Source organism: Dendropsophus ebraccatus, chromosome 3 (genome assembly GCF_027789765.1).
Source record: "Dendropsophus ebraccatus isolate aDenEbr1 chromosome 3, aDenEbr1.pat, whole genome shotgun sequence".
In the NCBI taxonomy this organism is placed as follows: Eukaryota; Metazoa; Chordata; class Amphibia; order Anura; family Hylidae; genus Dendropsophus; species Dendropsophus ebraccatus.
The window spans coordinates 4582816-4601314 of record NC_091456.1 but is presented as its reverse complement, the minus strand read 5'-3'; the positions used below and the strand labels follow the sequence as shown (position 1 = coordinate 4601314).

General features: G+C 44.8%; 1 protein-coding gene across 1 annotated transcript in view; it reads left to right on the top strand.

Annotated features, from left to right (window-relative positions):
• Window positions 1-17302, top strand: part of HSPB8 (heat shock protein family B (small) member 8) — a 32702-nt gene extending 15400 nt beyond the window's left edge. Inside the window, exon 3 of the mRNA XM_069963965.1 lies at window positions 16492-17302. Coding sequence (XP_069820066.1) covers window positions 16492-16651 — 160 coding nt within the window. The 3' untranslated portion in view covers window positions 16652-17302. The remainder of the gene's footprint in view (window positions 1-16491) is intronic.
• The last annotated feature ends 1197 nt before the right edge of the window (window positions 17303-18499 follow it).

Sequence of the window (18499 nt, the reverse complement as noted above, 5' to 3'; positions counted from 1 at the left end):
AACAACTCTCCTGTGACCCGTTCCTGCAGCTCCTCTCCCGGCAGCGCATGTCTTTTCTCTATCAGGCATCAGTGTGACTTCTGGTGCTGCATGGTTTTGCTGATGGCTTTGTAGTCCTAGTCCTACACACTACTTACCCCACCTGACCCCCCCCCCCTACACACACACACTAGAATCCCCTGCTGTGCTCCGATATAATAATAAGGCCACCTGAGCAGTGCCCCAATAGTAATAATCCCCCCTGTGCTCTGTCCCATAGTAGTTATCCCCCCTGTGCTGTCCCCATAGTACTCCCCCTGTTCTGCACCCCCATAGTAATCCCCCTGTTCTGCACCCCCATAGTAATCCCCCCGTGCTGCACCCCCACAGTAATCCCCCTGTGCTCTGCTCCATAATACAGCCCCCATTCCCCCCCCCACCCCGCATTGCCAAATACAAACAAAGACATTATACTCACCTTATTCTGAAATACAGCGGGTCCTTCTCTCTTCTGATCTCCTCGCAGGCCGTATCCTCCCAATAAACTTGCGGTCCCGTGGGCTGTGGGTGGGCGGCACTATCGTCAGTCTGAGCATGATGTTTCGGAGGGGCGGCCGCTGACAGGGGCACACTAATTAAGATCCCCCCCCACACTTACACACTACCCTTCCTGACCCCCCCCCCCCCACACAAACTCACACTATCCCACCTGACAAATCCCCCCCACACACACTCACACTATCCCACCTGACAAATCCCCCCCCACACACACTATGCCACCTGCCAAATACCCCCCCACACACTCACACTCTCCCACCTGACAAATCCCCCCCTCCCCTCTCCACTCCTCCACCTGACAATCCCGCCCCTGCCACCGCCTCCCCCCGCCTGTCCGAATCGGCGCTTCTGCCACCTCACCCCTCCGTGGCTTGCTCCTTCCACCGCAGCCCGCTTTTTTCCGTGCGGCCCGCTCCTCCCACCGCAGCCCGCTTTTTTCCGTGAGGCCCGCTCCTCCCACCACAGCCCGCTTTTTTCCGTGAGGCCCGCTCCTTCCACCGCAGCTTGTCCCGTCCTGGCCCGCTCCTTTCACCGCAGCCCGCCCCTGCTCCTGGCGTGCTCAACCAATCAATGTGGAACAGGAGCGTGGGGCCGCTGCGACTGGCTGTTGTGCATGTACAACGCGTGCGCCACAGCCAGTCGCAGCGGCCCCACGCTCCTGCTCCAAGTTGATTGGATGAGCATGCCAGGAGCAGGGGCGGGCTGCGGTGGAAGGAGCGGGCCGGGAGGAGATGAGCTGGCTGCGCGGTGGGAGGAGCGGGCCACATCGGTGATTTTTTTTTTTTTATTGTGCAACCCGGGCGGCCCACGGACTGGTAATCCGGCCAGCCCAGCGGGCATTTGCCCGGCTTGCCAGATTACCAGTCCGGGCCTGCTCGCTTCCCTCACACGCTCCTCTCATATACTCACTCCTCTCACACGCTCCTCTCATATACACGCTCCTCTCACACGCTCCTCTCACACGCTCCTCTCATATACACGCTCCTCTCACACGCTCCTCTCATATACTCGCTCCTCTCATATACACGCTCCTCTCACTCGCTCCTCTCACTCGCTCCTCTCACTCGCTCCTCTCATATACACGCTCCTCTCACACGCTCCTCTCACACGCTCCTCTCATATACACGCTCCTCTCACACGCTCCTCTCATATACTCGCTCCTCTCACACGCTCCTCTCATATACACGCTCCTCTCACACGCTCCTCTCATATACTCGCTCCTCTCATATACTCGCTCCTCTCACTCGCTCCTCTCATATACACGCTCCTCTCATATACACGCTCCTCTCATATACTCGCTCCTCTCACACACTCCTCTCATATACTTGCTCCTCTCACACGCTCCTCTCATATACTCGCTCCTCTCACTCGCTCCTCTCATATACTCGCTCCTCTCACACGCTCCTCTCACTCGCTCCTCTCACTCGCTCCTCTCATATACTCACTCCTCTCATATACTCGCTCCTCTCACTCGCTCCTCTCATATACTCGCTCCTCTCACTCGCTCCTCTCACTCGCTCCTCTCATATACTCGCTCCTTTCACACGCTCCTCTCATATACTCGCTCCTCTCACTCGCTCCTCTCATATACTCGCTCCTCTCTCACACTCCTCTCATATACTCGCTCCTCTCACTCGCTCCTCTCACTCGCTCCTCTCATATACTCGCTCCTCTCATATACTCGCTCCTCTCACTCGCTCCTCTCATATACTCGCTCCTCTCACTCGCTCCTCTAACTCGCTCCTCTCATATACACGCTCCTCTCACACGCTCCTCTCATATACTCGCTCCTCTCATATACACGCTCCTCTCATATACTCGCTCCTCTCATATACTCGCTCCTCTCATATACTCGCTCCTCTCATATACTCGCTCCTCTCACACGCTCCTCTCATATACTCGCTCCTCTCACACGCTCCTCTCATATACTCGCTCCTCTCACACGCTCCTCTCATATACTCGCTCCTCTCACACGCTCCTCTCATACACTCGCTCCTCTCACTCGCTCCTCTCATATACTCTCTCCTCTCACTCGCTCCTCTCACTCGCTCCTCTAACTCGCTCCTCTCATATACTCGCTCCTCTCACTCGCTCCTCTCACACGCTCCTCTCATATACTCGCTCCTCTCACTCGCTCCTCTCACACGCTCCTCTCATATACTCGCTCCTCTCACTCGCTCCTCTCACACGCTCCTCTCATATACTCGCTCCTCTCACTCGCTCCTCTAACTCGCTCCTCTCATATACTCGCTCCTCTCACTCGCTCCTCTCACACGCTCCTCTCATATACTCGCTCCTCTCACTCGCTCCTCTCACACGCTCCTCTCATATACTCGCTCCTCTCATATACTCGCTCCTCTCACTCGCTCCTCTCACACGCTCCTCTCACACGCTCCTCTCATATACTCGCTCCTCTCACACGCTCCTCTCATATACTCGCTCCTCTCACACGCTCCTCTCATATACGCGCTCCTCTCACTCGCTCCTCTCACACGCTCCTCTCATATACTCGCTCCTCTTATATACTCGCTCCTCTCACTCGCTCCTCTCACTCGCTCCTCTCACTCGCTCCTCTCATATACTCGCTCCTCTCACTCGCTCCTCTCACTCGCTCCTCTCACTCGCTCCTCTCACTCGCTCCTCTCATATACACGCTCCTCTCACTCGCTCCTCTCACTCGCTCCTCTCACTCGCTCCTCTCATATACTCGCTCCTCTCACTCGCTCCTCTCATATACTCGCTCCTCTCACTCGCTCCTCTCATATACTCGCTCCTCTCACTCGCTCCTCTCATATACTCGCTCCTCTCATATACTCGCTCCTCTCACTCGCTCCTCTCATATACTCGCTCCTCTCATATACTCGCTCCTCTCACTCGCTCCTCTCACTCGCTCCTCTCATATACTCGCTCCTCTCACTCACTCCTCTCACTCGCTCCTCTCATATACTCGCTCCTCTCATATACTCGCTCCTCTCACTCGCTCCTCTCATATACTCGCTCCTCTCACTCACTCCTCTCACTCGCTCCTCTCATATACTCGCTCCTCTCACTCGCTCCTCTCACTCGCTCCTCTCATATACTCGCTCCTCTCACTCGCTCCTCTCACTCGCTCCTCTCACTCGCTCCTCTCACTCGCTCCTCTAACACGCTCCTCTCATATACTCGCTCCTCTCACTCGCTCCTCTCATATACTCGCTCCTCTCATATACTCGCTCCTCTCACTCGCTCCTCTCACTCGCTCCTCTCATATACTCGCTATTGTAAAGCTTGTTGTTAAAGACCCTTCGAAAACTCCTTGTAAGGATGAAAATTTATCGTCACATTATAATTGGCTGCTCGCCATGAGTGCCGCCGTTTCCCCGTCCTCAGCTCGCAGACACTTCAAGAAGTTTTACAACGCGCACTTGTGAACGGAGTCCAAACCCGGCAGATTAAACAGAAGGTTACAAGGAGGTGTAATACAAACACTGTGTCAGCTCCTCTATACACAGCGGGAAGGAACTGTGCTGGGACTGGCTGTTCCTACAGGTTATTGTAGACTCCTCGGAGGACACCAGGCTTCTGTCAGTATTATAAGCTTTCAGTTTATCCATCTCTAGCTATGCAGCGCTAATATAACGATACAAGGAATATAATAATATAAGATTATATAATATAACAATACAAGGCATATAATAATATAACGATACAAGGCATATAATAATACAACATAATATTATATAACGATACAAGGCATATGATAATATAATATAATATAATACAACCATACAAGGCATATAATAATATAATATAATATAATATAACGATACAAGGCATATAATAATATAACATAATATAATACAACCATACAAGGCATATCATAATATAATATAATATAACGATACAAGGCATATAATAATATAAGATTATATAATATAACAATACAAGGCATATAATAATATAAGATTATATAATATTGTAATACAAAGCATATAATAATATAAGATTATATAATATAACAATACAAGGCATATAATAATATAACGATACAAGGCATATAATAATACAACATAATATTATATAACGATACAAGGCATATAATGATATAACATAATTTAATATAATATAACAATATAACGATACAAGGCATATACTAATATAACATAACATAACGATACAAGGCATTCACACAAAATTCAGACCCTTTCACTCTTTTGGTATTTTGTTATGTTGCCGCCTTGTGCTAAAAAAAAATATTTGCTAATTTATTGAAAAGGGAAAACCAAAAATATTGCATTTATTTAAATATTCTAAACCTACAGTATTAGTCAGTACAAAGTTTAAAGAGACCCTGTCAGCAGGTTATGGTGTGCTATCTCAGGGCGGCATAAACTAGTGACAGAGAAGCTGAGCAGGATGATGGATCACTTGTTCTGATCCAGAGATCTCCTCCTGAATAACATGGACAATAAGTAGTCCTCTTTATTATGTGCATGAGCTCAGTAGTCCTGGAAAGAAGGAAAGAATACACTTCCTGCAGGACATACAGCAGCTGATAATTACTGGAAGATTTGAGATTTTTTAATAGAAGTAAATTAGAAATCTCTGGCACTTTCTGGCACCAGTTGATTTAAAAAAAAAAAATTTTGGTGAACAAAAATGGGGAAGCTCAGGAGAATCTTGGAAACAATTGTATGAAGAGCAGATGGGTTGAAAGTATAGACAGAGGTCTCATAAGGATCAGAGATTGCCTGAAGGTCGGTATCAGGAGAGCAGGTCAGGGATGGATGGAGGTGAAAGGGTGTGCACAGCCTTGTATGTCATTGTTAACAGTTTAAAAAGACTCTGTCAGCAGATTTGTCCTGCCCAATTTAAAGAGTCTATAAACTAGTTACAGAGAAGCTGAGCAGGATCATGTATCACTTATATTGTTCTGTGCAGCTGATCCAGAAATCTCCTCCTGAATAAGATGGACAATAAGTAGTCCTCTCCATTATGTGCATGTGCTCAGTAGTCCTGGATATTCATGTGAAGCAAAAAACTCCGCCACCAGCTGCTGATTGGCAGTTATCTATCCATGCTGTGTATAGGCAGTCACCTGTCAATCAGCAGCTGGAGGGCGGGGAAGGGGTGTGGTAAGAATTCTATTCTCCTACATATTAGGAGAACGGCTGAACAGAATGATGTAAGTAATACACCCATCTGTTCAGTATTTATATCACTGCTTTATGCTGCCCTCATTTATGGCAGAATAAACCTAGTGACAGATTCCCTATATTAAGCACCTTCACTAGCGATTCCAGCCTCCAGTCTTCTTGATGCCACATTGTTTGCACATCTGGATTTTGGGATTTTCTGCCATCCATCTTTGTAAATGCTCTTAAACTGTGTCAGGTTGGATGGGGACGTTGGTGGACATGCACTTTCAGGTCTCCAGAGATGTTCAATTGGGTTCAAGTTGGGGTTCTGGCTACTCAAGGACATTCATAGAGTTGTGTCTAAGCAGCTTTGTTGTGGTCTTGGCTTAGTTCAAGTCTGATACTTATATGTATTATATATATACCAACCTGACCACTGGTTTTAGAGCAGAGTGATGGTCGGTAACCGAGACCAAGTGCATTATATATGTCCCTAACTTTTAAAGCAGGACTAGGTCGGATCAGGATCGGTGACGGCCGCCAGACAGCAGGTTTGGTGGCGGTCGCCAGGCAGCAGGATCGGTGATGCCAACAGGGCAGTAGGTTCAGTGACGGACGCCAGGCAGCAGATTAGGTGAGGGCCGCCAGGCAGCAGGATCGGTGACGGCCGCCAGACAGCAGGTTTGGTGGCGGTCGCCAGGCAGCAGGATCGGTGACGGCCGCAGGGCAGTAGGTCCGGTGACAGCCGCCAGACTGGGGCTGTTTTAGCTTTGTTTTTACTCTTTTAGTCACTTTTTACTGTAAAATTTTGTACTTTTAAACCTAAAAGCTGGTAATTACAGATTGGTAGCGTTATCCGTCCTGGCGCCCAATGAGAGGACTCTCCGGAGGGTTATTTTTACTCGTCTCTGGGTGATCTGCGCGTCTCATGTGATTTATGCTGATTGCAGTAAAGGAGCTCGGGCTGTGATTAGTAACAGAGAAGGATTAGGAAGATCTGCAAATTACAGGTTAAGGAGGCAGCGAGGTCCCAGCCGGCAGCAAATGACGGCCATGTCCGTCAGTGGAAGGATTAGTCATGAAGGGTGGGGCGAGATTATATGTCACAGCCCGAGTTACACTATTATCTCACCTAATGAGCAGGATAGATAGAGATCTAATATTCTACAAACATTCTCTATTCTCTGTTATCCAGTATACAAAATCCCAATCCCTAATCATGAGGGAGCCCTCCCATAGAGACACTGATATTACACCCATTTTGCCCAGTGCGAACTGGCCCTTACACCAGAGATGTCATAGCGGAAACCTACAGTATACCAGCTTCCGTGTTTTACAGAAAAACAACATGTTTTTTTGTGGCTCCTTTTTTTTGAGTGTGTTTGTGTGTGTTGGGGGGGGGGGACATTTCTATCTGCATTTATCAATTTGTCTTAAACCAAAGCTGTTGCCCACAGCAGAAATACTGGTGAACCTGTATGTGTCTGTAGTGAAGTATTATTATGTACAGGATATGTTTATAAACATGACACAAGGAATGTATGGAATAAATAACAGTGTATTATAGCCGAGGCCGCATATTCATATCGCACAATCCCCCTGTATCCCCCATAGTCATATCGCACAATCCCCCTGTATCCCCCATAGTCATATCACACAATCCCCCTGTATCCCCCATAGTCATATCGCACAATCCCCCCCCCTCTGTATCCCCCATAGTCATATCGCACAATCCCCCTGTATCCCCCATAGTCATATCACACAATCCCTCCCCCTCTGTATCCCCCATAGTCATATCGCACAATCCCCCTGTATCCCCCATAGTCATATCACACAATCCCCCCCCTCTGTATCCCCCATAGTCATATCGCACAATCCCCCTGTATCCCCCATAGTCATATCGCACAATCCCCCTGTATCCCCATATTCATATCACACAATCCCCCTGTATCCCCCATAGTCATATCACACAATCCCCCTGTATCCCCCATAGTCATATCATACAATCCCCCTGTATCCCCCATAGTCATATCATACAATCCCCCTGTATCCCCCATAGTCATATCATACAATCCCCCTGTATCCCCCATAGTCATATCACACAATCCCCCTGTATCCCCCATATTCATATCGCACAATCCCCCTGTATCCCCCATAGTCATATCACACAATCCCCCTGTATCCCCCATAATCATATCACACAATCCCCCCCCCTCTGTATCCCCCTTAGTCATAATAACCTCCATGTCCTCGATGCTGCGGTCACTATGGATCTGTCCGTCAGACACTATTGGTAACGTTACTCCATTAAGTTAGGGCTGCCATGTAATCACAGCTGTTCCTGACTATTACTGCCCTGTATCATCTAATATATATATATAGCAGCCAGCATATCCACCCTGAATAATCACATCCTTTATGTACTGTATAACTCTTCTATGAGCAGCAGGATATACAGGTGTGATGTACGGGTCGGGTGCAGCTATGGATGATAATGTATTTTACCTTTAACAAAAAGTTCACAATTTAGCTACATAGGAAATTATTATTATAGATGAGCGAACTCCGAGCGGGCGGCGTTTGATTACCGGAGGCTGAAGAAGTCGGATGCCGCCCTAAGGCTGCCTGGAAACCTGAATACAGTCATAGACCAGGACTCCCTAAGGCGGCATCTCGCTTTTTCAGCCGCCGGTGACCAAATGCCGCACGCTCGAGCCCCAGTGTGCATGAGGGTCGCTCATCTCTATTATAATAGTCATAGTAAGAATGATAGTAGTAATAATAGTAAGTGTAAGTTCTGAATAAAACAACACTTTTCTTTTTAACCTAAATTTTTTGGGCAGATGGTGGAATTCGCCCGACCATAGAATGGAGTCTATGGCGCGGCGGGTTATCCGCCCGGATCCCGGAGTGTGATCCCACCCAAATAGTAAAAAGATGACGTTCCTGTGGCCAATATGACAGTGTCGGCCATAGGAACATGCTACATGCCGTCCGTTCCCTGCGCTGTAATACAACGGCCGTTCTATTACAGCGTGTGAACATAGCCTAATATTGGAAGTATATAAAGTAAGGGGGACATTTATTAAGTCCGAAATTTTTTGCGCCGCACTTAAAAATGTCCCCGCATCTCCGGCGCTACGGGGATTTATGTAGAGTTGGACTGCCTCTACATAAATACTGTGCGCTCCGGTGCGCACAGCCGAAAACCTACGCCAGCTGAGGACTGGAGTAAGTTTTCGGCATATCTTTAAGATACAAAAATAATGAATCGCGCAGACTATGAGTCCGCACCCACCGTTCCGCCCCCTCCACACACCCCCGGCGTACCCGTCGGAAAGTGCCGATTTGCTAATATTTTATTCGCAAATCGCCCATTTGCGCTTAAAATCATTCGCAAATCTGCACTTTCCGCCAAAAAACCACATTTCACCGCATAATACATGCCCCCCTAAGTATACACAGTTTACATGTAAATTGATGATATTTGGAAAAGGAGATTAAAGGGGTACTCTGACGAAAATCTTTTTCTTTTAAATTAACTAGTTTCAAAAAGTTATATAGATTTATGAATTTCTAATTCTATTTAAAACTCTCCGGTCTTCCAGTACTTATCAGCTGTTGTATGTCCTGCAGGAATTGTTATATACTCTCCAGTCTGACACAGTGCTCTCTGCTGCCACCTCTGTCCATGTCAGGAACTGTCCAGAGCAGCAGCAAATCCCCATAGAAAACAGTTCCTGACATAGACAGAGGTGGCAGCAGAGAGCACTGTGTCAGACTAGAGAGTATACAAAACTTCCTGCAGGACATACAGCAGCTGATAAGTACTGGAAGACTGGAGATTTTTAAATAGAAGTAAATTACAAAACGATATAACTTTCGGCAAACAGATGATTTGAAAGAAAAAGCTTTTTTTGACGGAGTTCCCCTTTAAAGTCTTCTTTTTAAAGACAACTCTCTCTTAGTGCTGAATCGCTGCAGTTTTTTACACCAGGCTAAACCTTGTATAAGCCTCATGTATTGCAGTAGTTTCCCTTTAAAGCATTTCATTGGCGCTGAAAAAGTTAACATTGAATAATTTCAATCCATCTGTTCCAATTTCTAGTTACAACAGCAAATAGGGCATCGTGCAGGAGCGGCGCCATAAAAGCGGGAGATAAAAGTGATGGAGGTTCCCAGAACTTCCTGCCGGCTCCATAGGAGGCCTCTGTTATATAGATCACATCTGTTATACACAGTGACGTCTATATATGACAGCATTAGGAGGTCCGATATATATGACATCTCTTATACACAGTGACGTCTATATATGACAGCATTGGGAGGTCCGATATATATCACATCTCTTATACACAGTGACGTCACACAAACCATCATGGAGGATAAGGGATGGAGTCCTTCTTCAGGACGTCTACATTCATCGGTACAATGGGGAAATGGAGCAGAGGAGACGTTTAGCCGCACAAGGAAAACCTGGTTCTCTTTAGTGTCATTCATTATATGTTACAGCTTGTAGAGGTTTCCTTTATACGACACCCGGCAGCTCTATGAGTCTCTATGGCACAGCCCCCTCAGTCATAACAAACACTAAGGGTCCCATGCTGCAGATCACAGGGGGGTCCCAGGGTTTTGACCGTCTGCAATCTGACATTTATCCCTTATCCTGTGCTTACGGCATGTTACTTGGACTCGGAAGACCCCTTTAAAGATTAAAGCTGCCATCTTCAGTTCTTTTCAGTAAATTATAATATATATACAGTATGCTGTTCTGCTGTTTGTTAAAGAAAAAATACTCAGATGAAATAACTGTCCAGAGCAGGAGAGGTTTTCTATGGGGATTTGCTGCTGCTCTGGACAGTTCCTGACATGGACAGAGGTGGCAGCAGAGAGCACAGTGTCAGACTGGACAGAATACACCACTTCCTGCAGGACATAAAGCAGCTGATAAGTACTGGAAGACTGGAGATTTTTAAATAGAAGCAAATTACAAACCTATATAATTTTCAGAAACTATTTGATTTGAAAAAAAAAAAGATTTTCGCCGGAGTACCTCTTTAATATGTTCCATAGAGCAGCTGACACCTTTTGGGAACCAAAAAAACATGAACACGGTGATTTGAACAATAAAAGATGCGTATTGAAAACTTTCGGTAATGTTCTGGAATGTTCTGTTAGAAAGGTGAATATTTTCTGTGGGAGGATGTGATGGAAAGCAGGAGAGAGCGGCAGCGGAGATCACACAGCGGCAGAACGGCTTCTCGACATGTTTATTACAATAATTGTTTCCCTCCTCTAAAGGACCTTAAGCGGATGCAGATGAGCAGTGCACTGGCTGAGCTCTGCTACTCTGACATGGCGTCTACCAGCACAGTTACTGCAAACATTACACATTCATAGTATACGCATCACATTATTCTCCCAGCTCTTGTGATCAGAGTCTTGTCTGACCCATTTATTTTTCTCTTAGGATATACTGTATATGTATATGTGTATATGTATGTATATGTGTATATATCTGTGTGTGTATGTGTATATGAGTATATGTATATGTGTGCGTGTGTATATGTATATATGAGTATATGTGTATATATGTATATGTATATCAGACATGTTTATATTCAATGTACAAGGAGTAATAGAAGGGTATGCAGCCAAGCAGCACAGGGTCGCATGTCGCCTTCATTCTCAAGTTTCCTGGAGGTCTCAGAGGTCTGTCTAAAATGGGGATGGCTTCACTTCTTTGTTCATTGAATTCAGGCTTTTGGATTCTTCTTAATCATCTGAGATGGGGAAATCGGCATACAAAATTGGAGTTGCTTCATAATTAGGGTCAAGATTGAGAGCCAAGACATCTTTTTACATTTTTTAAGATTTTTCATGCGGCAACAGGAGAGGAAGGGACCAAAACTAACACTTTGTAGACCATGCAATGGACTAGTTAGTATTAAAGGCCAGAAAGGTTTAGTAAGGAGCTGTGACCTTTTGACTTCATAAACATAGTAAATCCATGTGCTCAGAGCTTCTGCAGCTATAATAGATACCTTAGCTAAGTATCTTAGTAATACAGCATCCGTGATTAAGAGAGCGATTCCGGTTACAGAACATGGGCTCTGCTTCATATGGTTTTTTTATTTCACAGAAAATGACTCCATGTCTGCACATAACACAACGGGGTACTATCTATAATACACATGGGGGGAATATATCAAGGACTTTGTGTCTATTTTTAGGTTAATAATTTTATTTTTCGTCCATTTTTTGGTCTAAGTTCTATTTATAAACCAGTATTCGATGGGTGAATATTTCTTTAGATGAAACTTTTTTTTAATCTGGTGCGGGCTTCCGTCTGGTCAGTACTGGTGCGGGCCTACGTCTGGTCAGTACTGGTGCTGGCTACGTCTGGTCAGTACTGGTGCAGGCCTATGTCTGGTCAGTACCGGTGCTGGCCTACATCTGGTCAGTACTGGTGCAGGCCTACGTCTGGTCAGTACTGGTGCGGGCCTACGTCTGGTCATTACTGGTCCAGGCCTATGTCTGGTCAGTACTGGGGCAGGCCTATGTGTGGTCAGTACTGATGTGGGCCTATGCCTGGTCAGTACTGGTGCCGCCTGTGTCTGGTCAGTACTGGTGCGGGCCTACGTCTGGTCAGTACTGGTGCAGCCTACGTCTGGTCAGTACTGGTGCGGCCTACGTCTGGTCAGTACTGTTGCGGCCTGTGTCTGGTCAGTACTGGTGCGGGCCTACGTCTGGTCAGTACTGGTGCAGGCCTATGTGTGGTCAGTACTGGTGCGGGCCTACGTCAAGTCGGTACTGGTGCGGGCCTACGTCTGGTCAGTACTGTTGCGGGCCTATGTCTGGTCAGTACCCTGTGCGGGCCTATGTCTGGTCAGTACTGGGGCTGGTCTATGTCTGGTCAGTACTGGTACGGGCCTATTTCTGGTCAGTACTGGGGCAGGCCTATGTCTGCTCAGTACTGGGGCAGGCCTATGTCTGGTCAGTACTAGTCCGGGCCTACGTCTGGTCAGTACTGGGGCAGGCCTATGTCTGGTCAGTACTAGTCCGGGCCTACGTCTGGTCAGTACTGGGGCAGGCCTATGTCTGGTCAGTACTGGGGCAGGCCTACGTCTGGTCAGTACCAGGTGAATTTGTTTGCACAATATTTAGTGAATATGCTGAGAATATTCTTTTCACAAATTTATGAAACATTTGTTAAATTAAAAAAACAGGCAAATATTAGATAAATCACACATTTTAGCTTGCACATTCTTCTAGGCAGGAAAGTATATTCTATACTGTATTTATTAATATACTTTGTAAACTTTAGACATATGCTGTAAAATTCTATGACAAAGACCATAAAGTTTTAATTATAGATTGATGTCACTTCTATAATGCGGGAAGGAAAGATAATTGTTGAGAACATAAACTTAAAGTTGAAAAAGTCATTGTCTGCTGTGTCTGATTCACAGACGTCATTTAATGAGAAATCACAATGAAATTTAAGTTATTTAAAATTAAGTTAAAGGGATTTCCTAGCAGAATAAACATAAGAGCTGTGGGACTTGGCTGAAATATAGAGAAACGCAGAACACAGGGAAACACAAGGAAATGCCAGGTCAGCCAATCAGTGACTGATGCGGGTACCAGCTGCGGGCAGTAGCGGCCATGTGGCCATTACTTGTGTGCCAAAATAGGGATCAGCAAGTGGAGATCAGCGAGTGAGAAAAGGAGAGGAGGTTACAGAATACTGCTGTTATTATTATATTAATCCAATCTGCCCCTGTATTCAGTCTGGTCAATCCTTTGTATATTAGCAGTTTTTGTTTTAAGTTTTATATAAGACATGGTCTAGGCTGCTTAAAGGGATTGTCCAGGCAACTTTTTATATATACTTATATATGCTTATGGAAAAGGGAGGGGGGTAACTAAAAGAAAGAACAAGCACCTACCTTGTTCCCTAACTGGTATCACCGAGCTGCGATCCCTGCGGTGATTCGGGGTTGGGGCATGTGACAGCTCAGGCCTCGGTGGTGTCCAACCTCAGCCAGAGATTATAGTAAGAAAACTGCCCGGACAACCTCTATAAAGCTGCCTATCATTGTAATGCTACCGATTTGGGGAACATACATAACATGTCAGTTTTACCATAGGGTGAGCGGCGTAAATACTCCCTATAATACATTTTTTTTTTTTCAATTTCACTGTGCAAATAATTTTTTCCCGGTTTCGCAGCATATTTTATGGAAAAATTAAGTCTGTCATTGCAAAGTACAATTGGTGTTACAGCAGATAAGGGCTCATATGGGGCTGTAGCTACCATGGAGGCAGACCATGCAACTGCTATGGGGCCCAGCTATTTCTAGTTACGCCGCAGTGTTAGAGTAACATTTATCTTACTGCAGTTGGATTATAGCTGTTCATAATAACACAACGTGATATAGATATTGGTTGTGTTATTGTAGGTTATAGCTACCATGGAGGCAGACCATGCAACTGCTATGGGGCCCAGCCATTTCTAGTTACACTGCAGTGTTAGAGTAACATATTATTTTACTGCAGAGGATATTAGGCCAATGACTATCATAGCTTTATCAGTCTGTCATCATGTGTGACTAGTGATGTTAAAAATGAGTAAAAAAACAAAATGTACACAGCTGGAGGGGGGAGGGTAGCTACAGGACACAGGGGTCATCATCTACTACCCCTCAGATCCACAAGCATACAGCTCAGGGTTCCCTACAGAATGCTCAGATGTTGCAGAGATGTATCAAGAATAGAAGATATATTACAGTATGTGGATGGCTATATGGAGTATTCCTATATGGTGGACTGTACCCTGTAATACGTATGCCGCGTTTCCCTGCCTATGTGTATACTTCTGCCGCAACGCTCTGCATCTACCCCATCAGTCTATGCTAAGCATCTGCCATAAGAGCCGTCCATCAATTACTCCTGTAGGAATCCGGCGTTTACCAGACAAAGGATAATGGTAGATGACGGGTTTTACTGCTACAATGGAGATCGGATGGGGATTCATATGTTTAGCCGGAAATTGTACGGTAGATGCGAGCGATAATACGTATAATCAGCCATGGAGATAGAACCGTATACACGTCTATATGAGCCGTATTAATACAGTGAGAAAGCCCATAGCCCTATATTTATATAGTCAGTGTTTAGTGTACTCAGTATGGGAGAAACGTTCAGCTGGAGAGGACATATCCGCCATTGATATAAACCTTATGGCTGGGGTCACACACTGTAAAAAAAAAGAAAAATACGGCCATAATTTTTAGGTTAAAATATTGTATTTAACATGTTTTATTTTCACTTTTTATTCAACTTTTATATTACTTTAAGTAAACCGAGCCTAGGAAACACAGAATATTAAAGGGGCACTCTGGCAACATTTTCTTTTAAATCAACTGAAAGTTATGTAGATTTGTAATTTACTCATACATATCAGCTGCTGTATGCCCTGCAGGAAGTGGTGTATTCTTTCCAGTATGACAAAGTGCTCACTGCTGCCACCTCTGTCCATGTCAGGAACTGTCAAGAGTAGGAGAGGTTTCCTATGGGGATTTGCTGCTGCTCTGGACAGTTCCTGACATGGACAGAGGTGGCAGCAGAGAGCACTGTGTCAGACTGGAGAGAATAAACCACTTCCTGCAGGACATACAGCAGCTGATAAGTACTGAAAGACTGGAGATTTTTAAATGGAAGTAAATGACAAATCTCTATATTTCGGAAACCAGTTGATTTGAAAGAAAAATATATATATATTTTTTTTTTACCAAATTACTCCTTTGAGAAAGCAAATAACAAAGATCCAAAATATCATTAGTATTTAGCAACTTTCAAAAATCCTAAAGATAGAGCATAACAATACATTTCTTTTTGGTTATTATTTTTTTTTATAACATACATTTTACTAGCTTATTATACATATACTACATATTACAGTCATTGATCAATATTGTGAATCTGACTATATATATATATATATATATACAGATACAGTGGTACTTTGGTTTAAGAGTAACTTGGTATAAGAGCTCACAGTTTCTCGAAACAGTCACTTGGTGTAAGAGCATTGCTTTGGTGTAAGAGCTCCCTGTACTGGGTGGGAGTGGGGGAGGGGCATGGTCTGCATAGCGGGGTCTACAGCCCTGTACTCTGACCCAGGAAGTCTCCCTCACCTTCCAAATCATAGCAGATCCACTTCAGGCTGGGGCTTACATCAGAGGACAGGACTGTGGAGGTCTCACCATAGCTGTAACCCCTCTCTCCTGCATGTATGTGCCCACATCTGTCCTGCTCATTCCTTCCTGCCCCCTGCAGTCTCTGTCCGCCCTTGTGTTTCCCATCCTCTCCATTACTATACAGTAACTTATAATATCACAGATTCTGCTGTTTCTGAATGTTTGTTTCATCTGTTTTACATGTTATTCAGAATAATAATCAGTATATTTGGGGTGTGGAACCAATTGTCTGCATTTCTATGATTTCTTATGGGAACATTTGCTTTGGTTTAAGAGTGGATTTGGATTACAAGCGCCGTCCCGGAACCAATTATGCTCCTACTCCAAGGCACCACTGTATATATATATATATATATATATATATATATATATATATATATATATATATATATTACACACATGAGCAGGCCATGCTAGAGGAATGCAGTGCAGATATAGCGGCATATTTGATATTTCTCTCTGGTTCTGTAGTCCCCCGGCTCAGCCTCGCTGTTTCCAGCATTGGGGGCCGTATTGTACGACGTGTTCGCTATCGGATCACTAACAGCGCTGTCTATCCTGCTTCTTTGTAGATTGCCCCCAGGAGTGGATCCCCTGACGGTGTTCGCCTCTCTCTCTCCGGAAGGTCTCCTTATCATTGAAGCCCCACTGGTCCCGTCCTACAACCAGCAGGGAGATGACACTTACACCTACGAGCTTCCTCTCGATCCCCAGGAAGGCGTTTCGTCCTAATCTACGCCAAGGCGCAGCCTCCTCTGGAGAACCTCATGGAATTCCGCACAAACCCAGACGAGGACGTTGTATCTGTGTATGATTTCATGTATAAATAAGCCTTGTTATAGACATACAATATCTCTGGAACCATTCAATGCACGTCCTAAGTCTCGGACGCAACGGCTGCTTGTCCAATCCTGATTCTAGATCATGTACAATATATTACATAGCTGTGTAGTCCATAGAGGCCTTCATATACTGTAATGTCCTGTCCGCACCGCCTCATCCCTTTATTATGTATAACGATATCCCAGAGCGGCGGCGGTCGGGTTCGGACATCACATAGAACTCTAGATATCTATATATATGGAGTTTACATGAATCACTGATGATTACACAACATAATATGTGTCCAGAAAAGAAGCATTTGATACATAATAATAATAATAATAATAATAATAATAATAATAATAATAATAAACCAATAGACCAAGATGCCACATTGGTTCACATCCTTGAGGTCTTACGTCTTGTGTGATTTGTGTCAGTCTGTAGAGATCACAAAAGCTGAGCTTTTCCATTGTGCACTGTGGGAGGAGACGTTGGTTCCTCCCCTGGGGTGTGATAGGACTCCGGGTATCTATGTATATTGGAGAATGTAGAGCGGGGGGGGGGGTCATTTGTTTGTCTTGCAAATATTATGGGTATTAAATATTTATAAACAAGCACAGTGTATCCGCCTATTTATTCTCTTACATTCATGATTTATTATTTTACAGGATTAGGTGAGGTTTTTTGCTGTCCATTTTTAAAAAAAATAAATTGTGTGCATCGGCATTGTGGCCCACTACGTTTTTGTGTTAGCATAAAAAACAAAGAAACATGCATCTTGATTTGTTTTTTGATCTTTTTTTATGCAAGTCAATGAAAAAACAGATTAAAAACGGATCAAAATGCATCTGTTTTTTTTTTTTGTTTTTTTTTAGCATACACAAAGTCAATGGAAAAATGGATCCAAACGGATTGTACACCATCGCATCCATTTTTTTTAACCCCCTTTTTTATAAAACGTATACATTAAGGAGACTGCAAAAACACAGTGTGAACTGTGACACTGTGACGGACTAGTGACGGAAAGCATTTTCCTATATAAACTTTTGCTTTACTTATTGTAATATCAGGTAATATTTAAAGGGGTTGTGTGGTTGAGAAATCTCATGTTCTAATACTTTTTAAGAAAAAAAATGGAAAGGGGGGGGGTCATCATTTTGGACCTTATCGAGGAGCCAGGAGGGACGTGAGCTACACTCAACTTTGTGTGATGGTCAGGAGCCACATTTAAAATGGAGGAGATATTAGTTAAAGGGGAACTATCAGCAGCTTAGAGGAATCCAACCTGCTGATATGTCCCTATTGCACAGGAGACGCTGTTATCAGTCTATCATGGGAAAATCCAAACAATTCCTTTAAATTTAGTATTCTGAGTTGTAAATTTGATCTAAAAATGTACCTGGTAGAAAACATGAAAAATAACATATACTGACCTACCCCCACCACTAATCTGTTCCCCCCTCTAGTCCATGCCTGCAGTTTTCTGGCAGCCACTCTTGTTTGGGATGGGCGCATGGTATTGCCAGCTCGGTCAATCAGCAGCAGCAGGGGTATGCCAACACAGCCGCACGTGCCAACCCCAAACACAGGAAGCCATGTGCAGCAAGAGAGGCTGCAGGGGAATGCCCGCAGCGGGGAGGGAGGAAGGCGACTATATGGGTTTTGGTCTTTTTTTTTAAATCGGATTGAGCACATTTTTAGATCTTCTTCCTCAAAATAAGCCTTAGGGTATGTTCACACTGAGTGAAACACGCT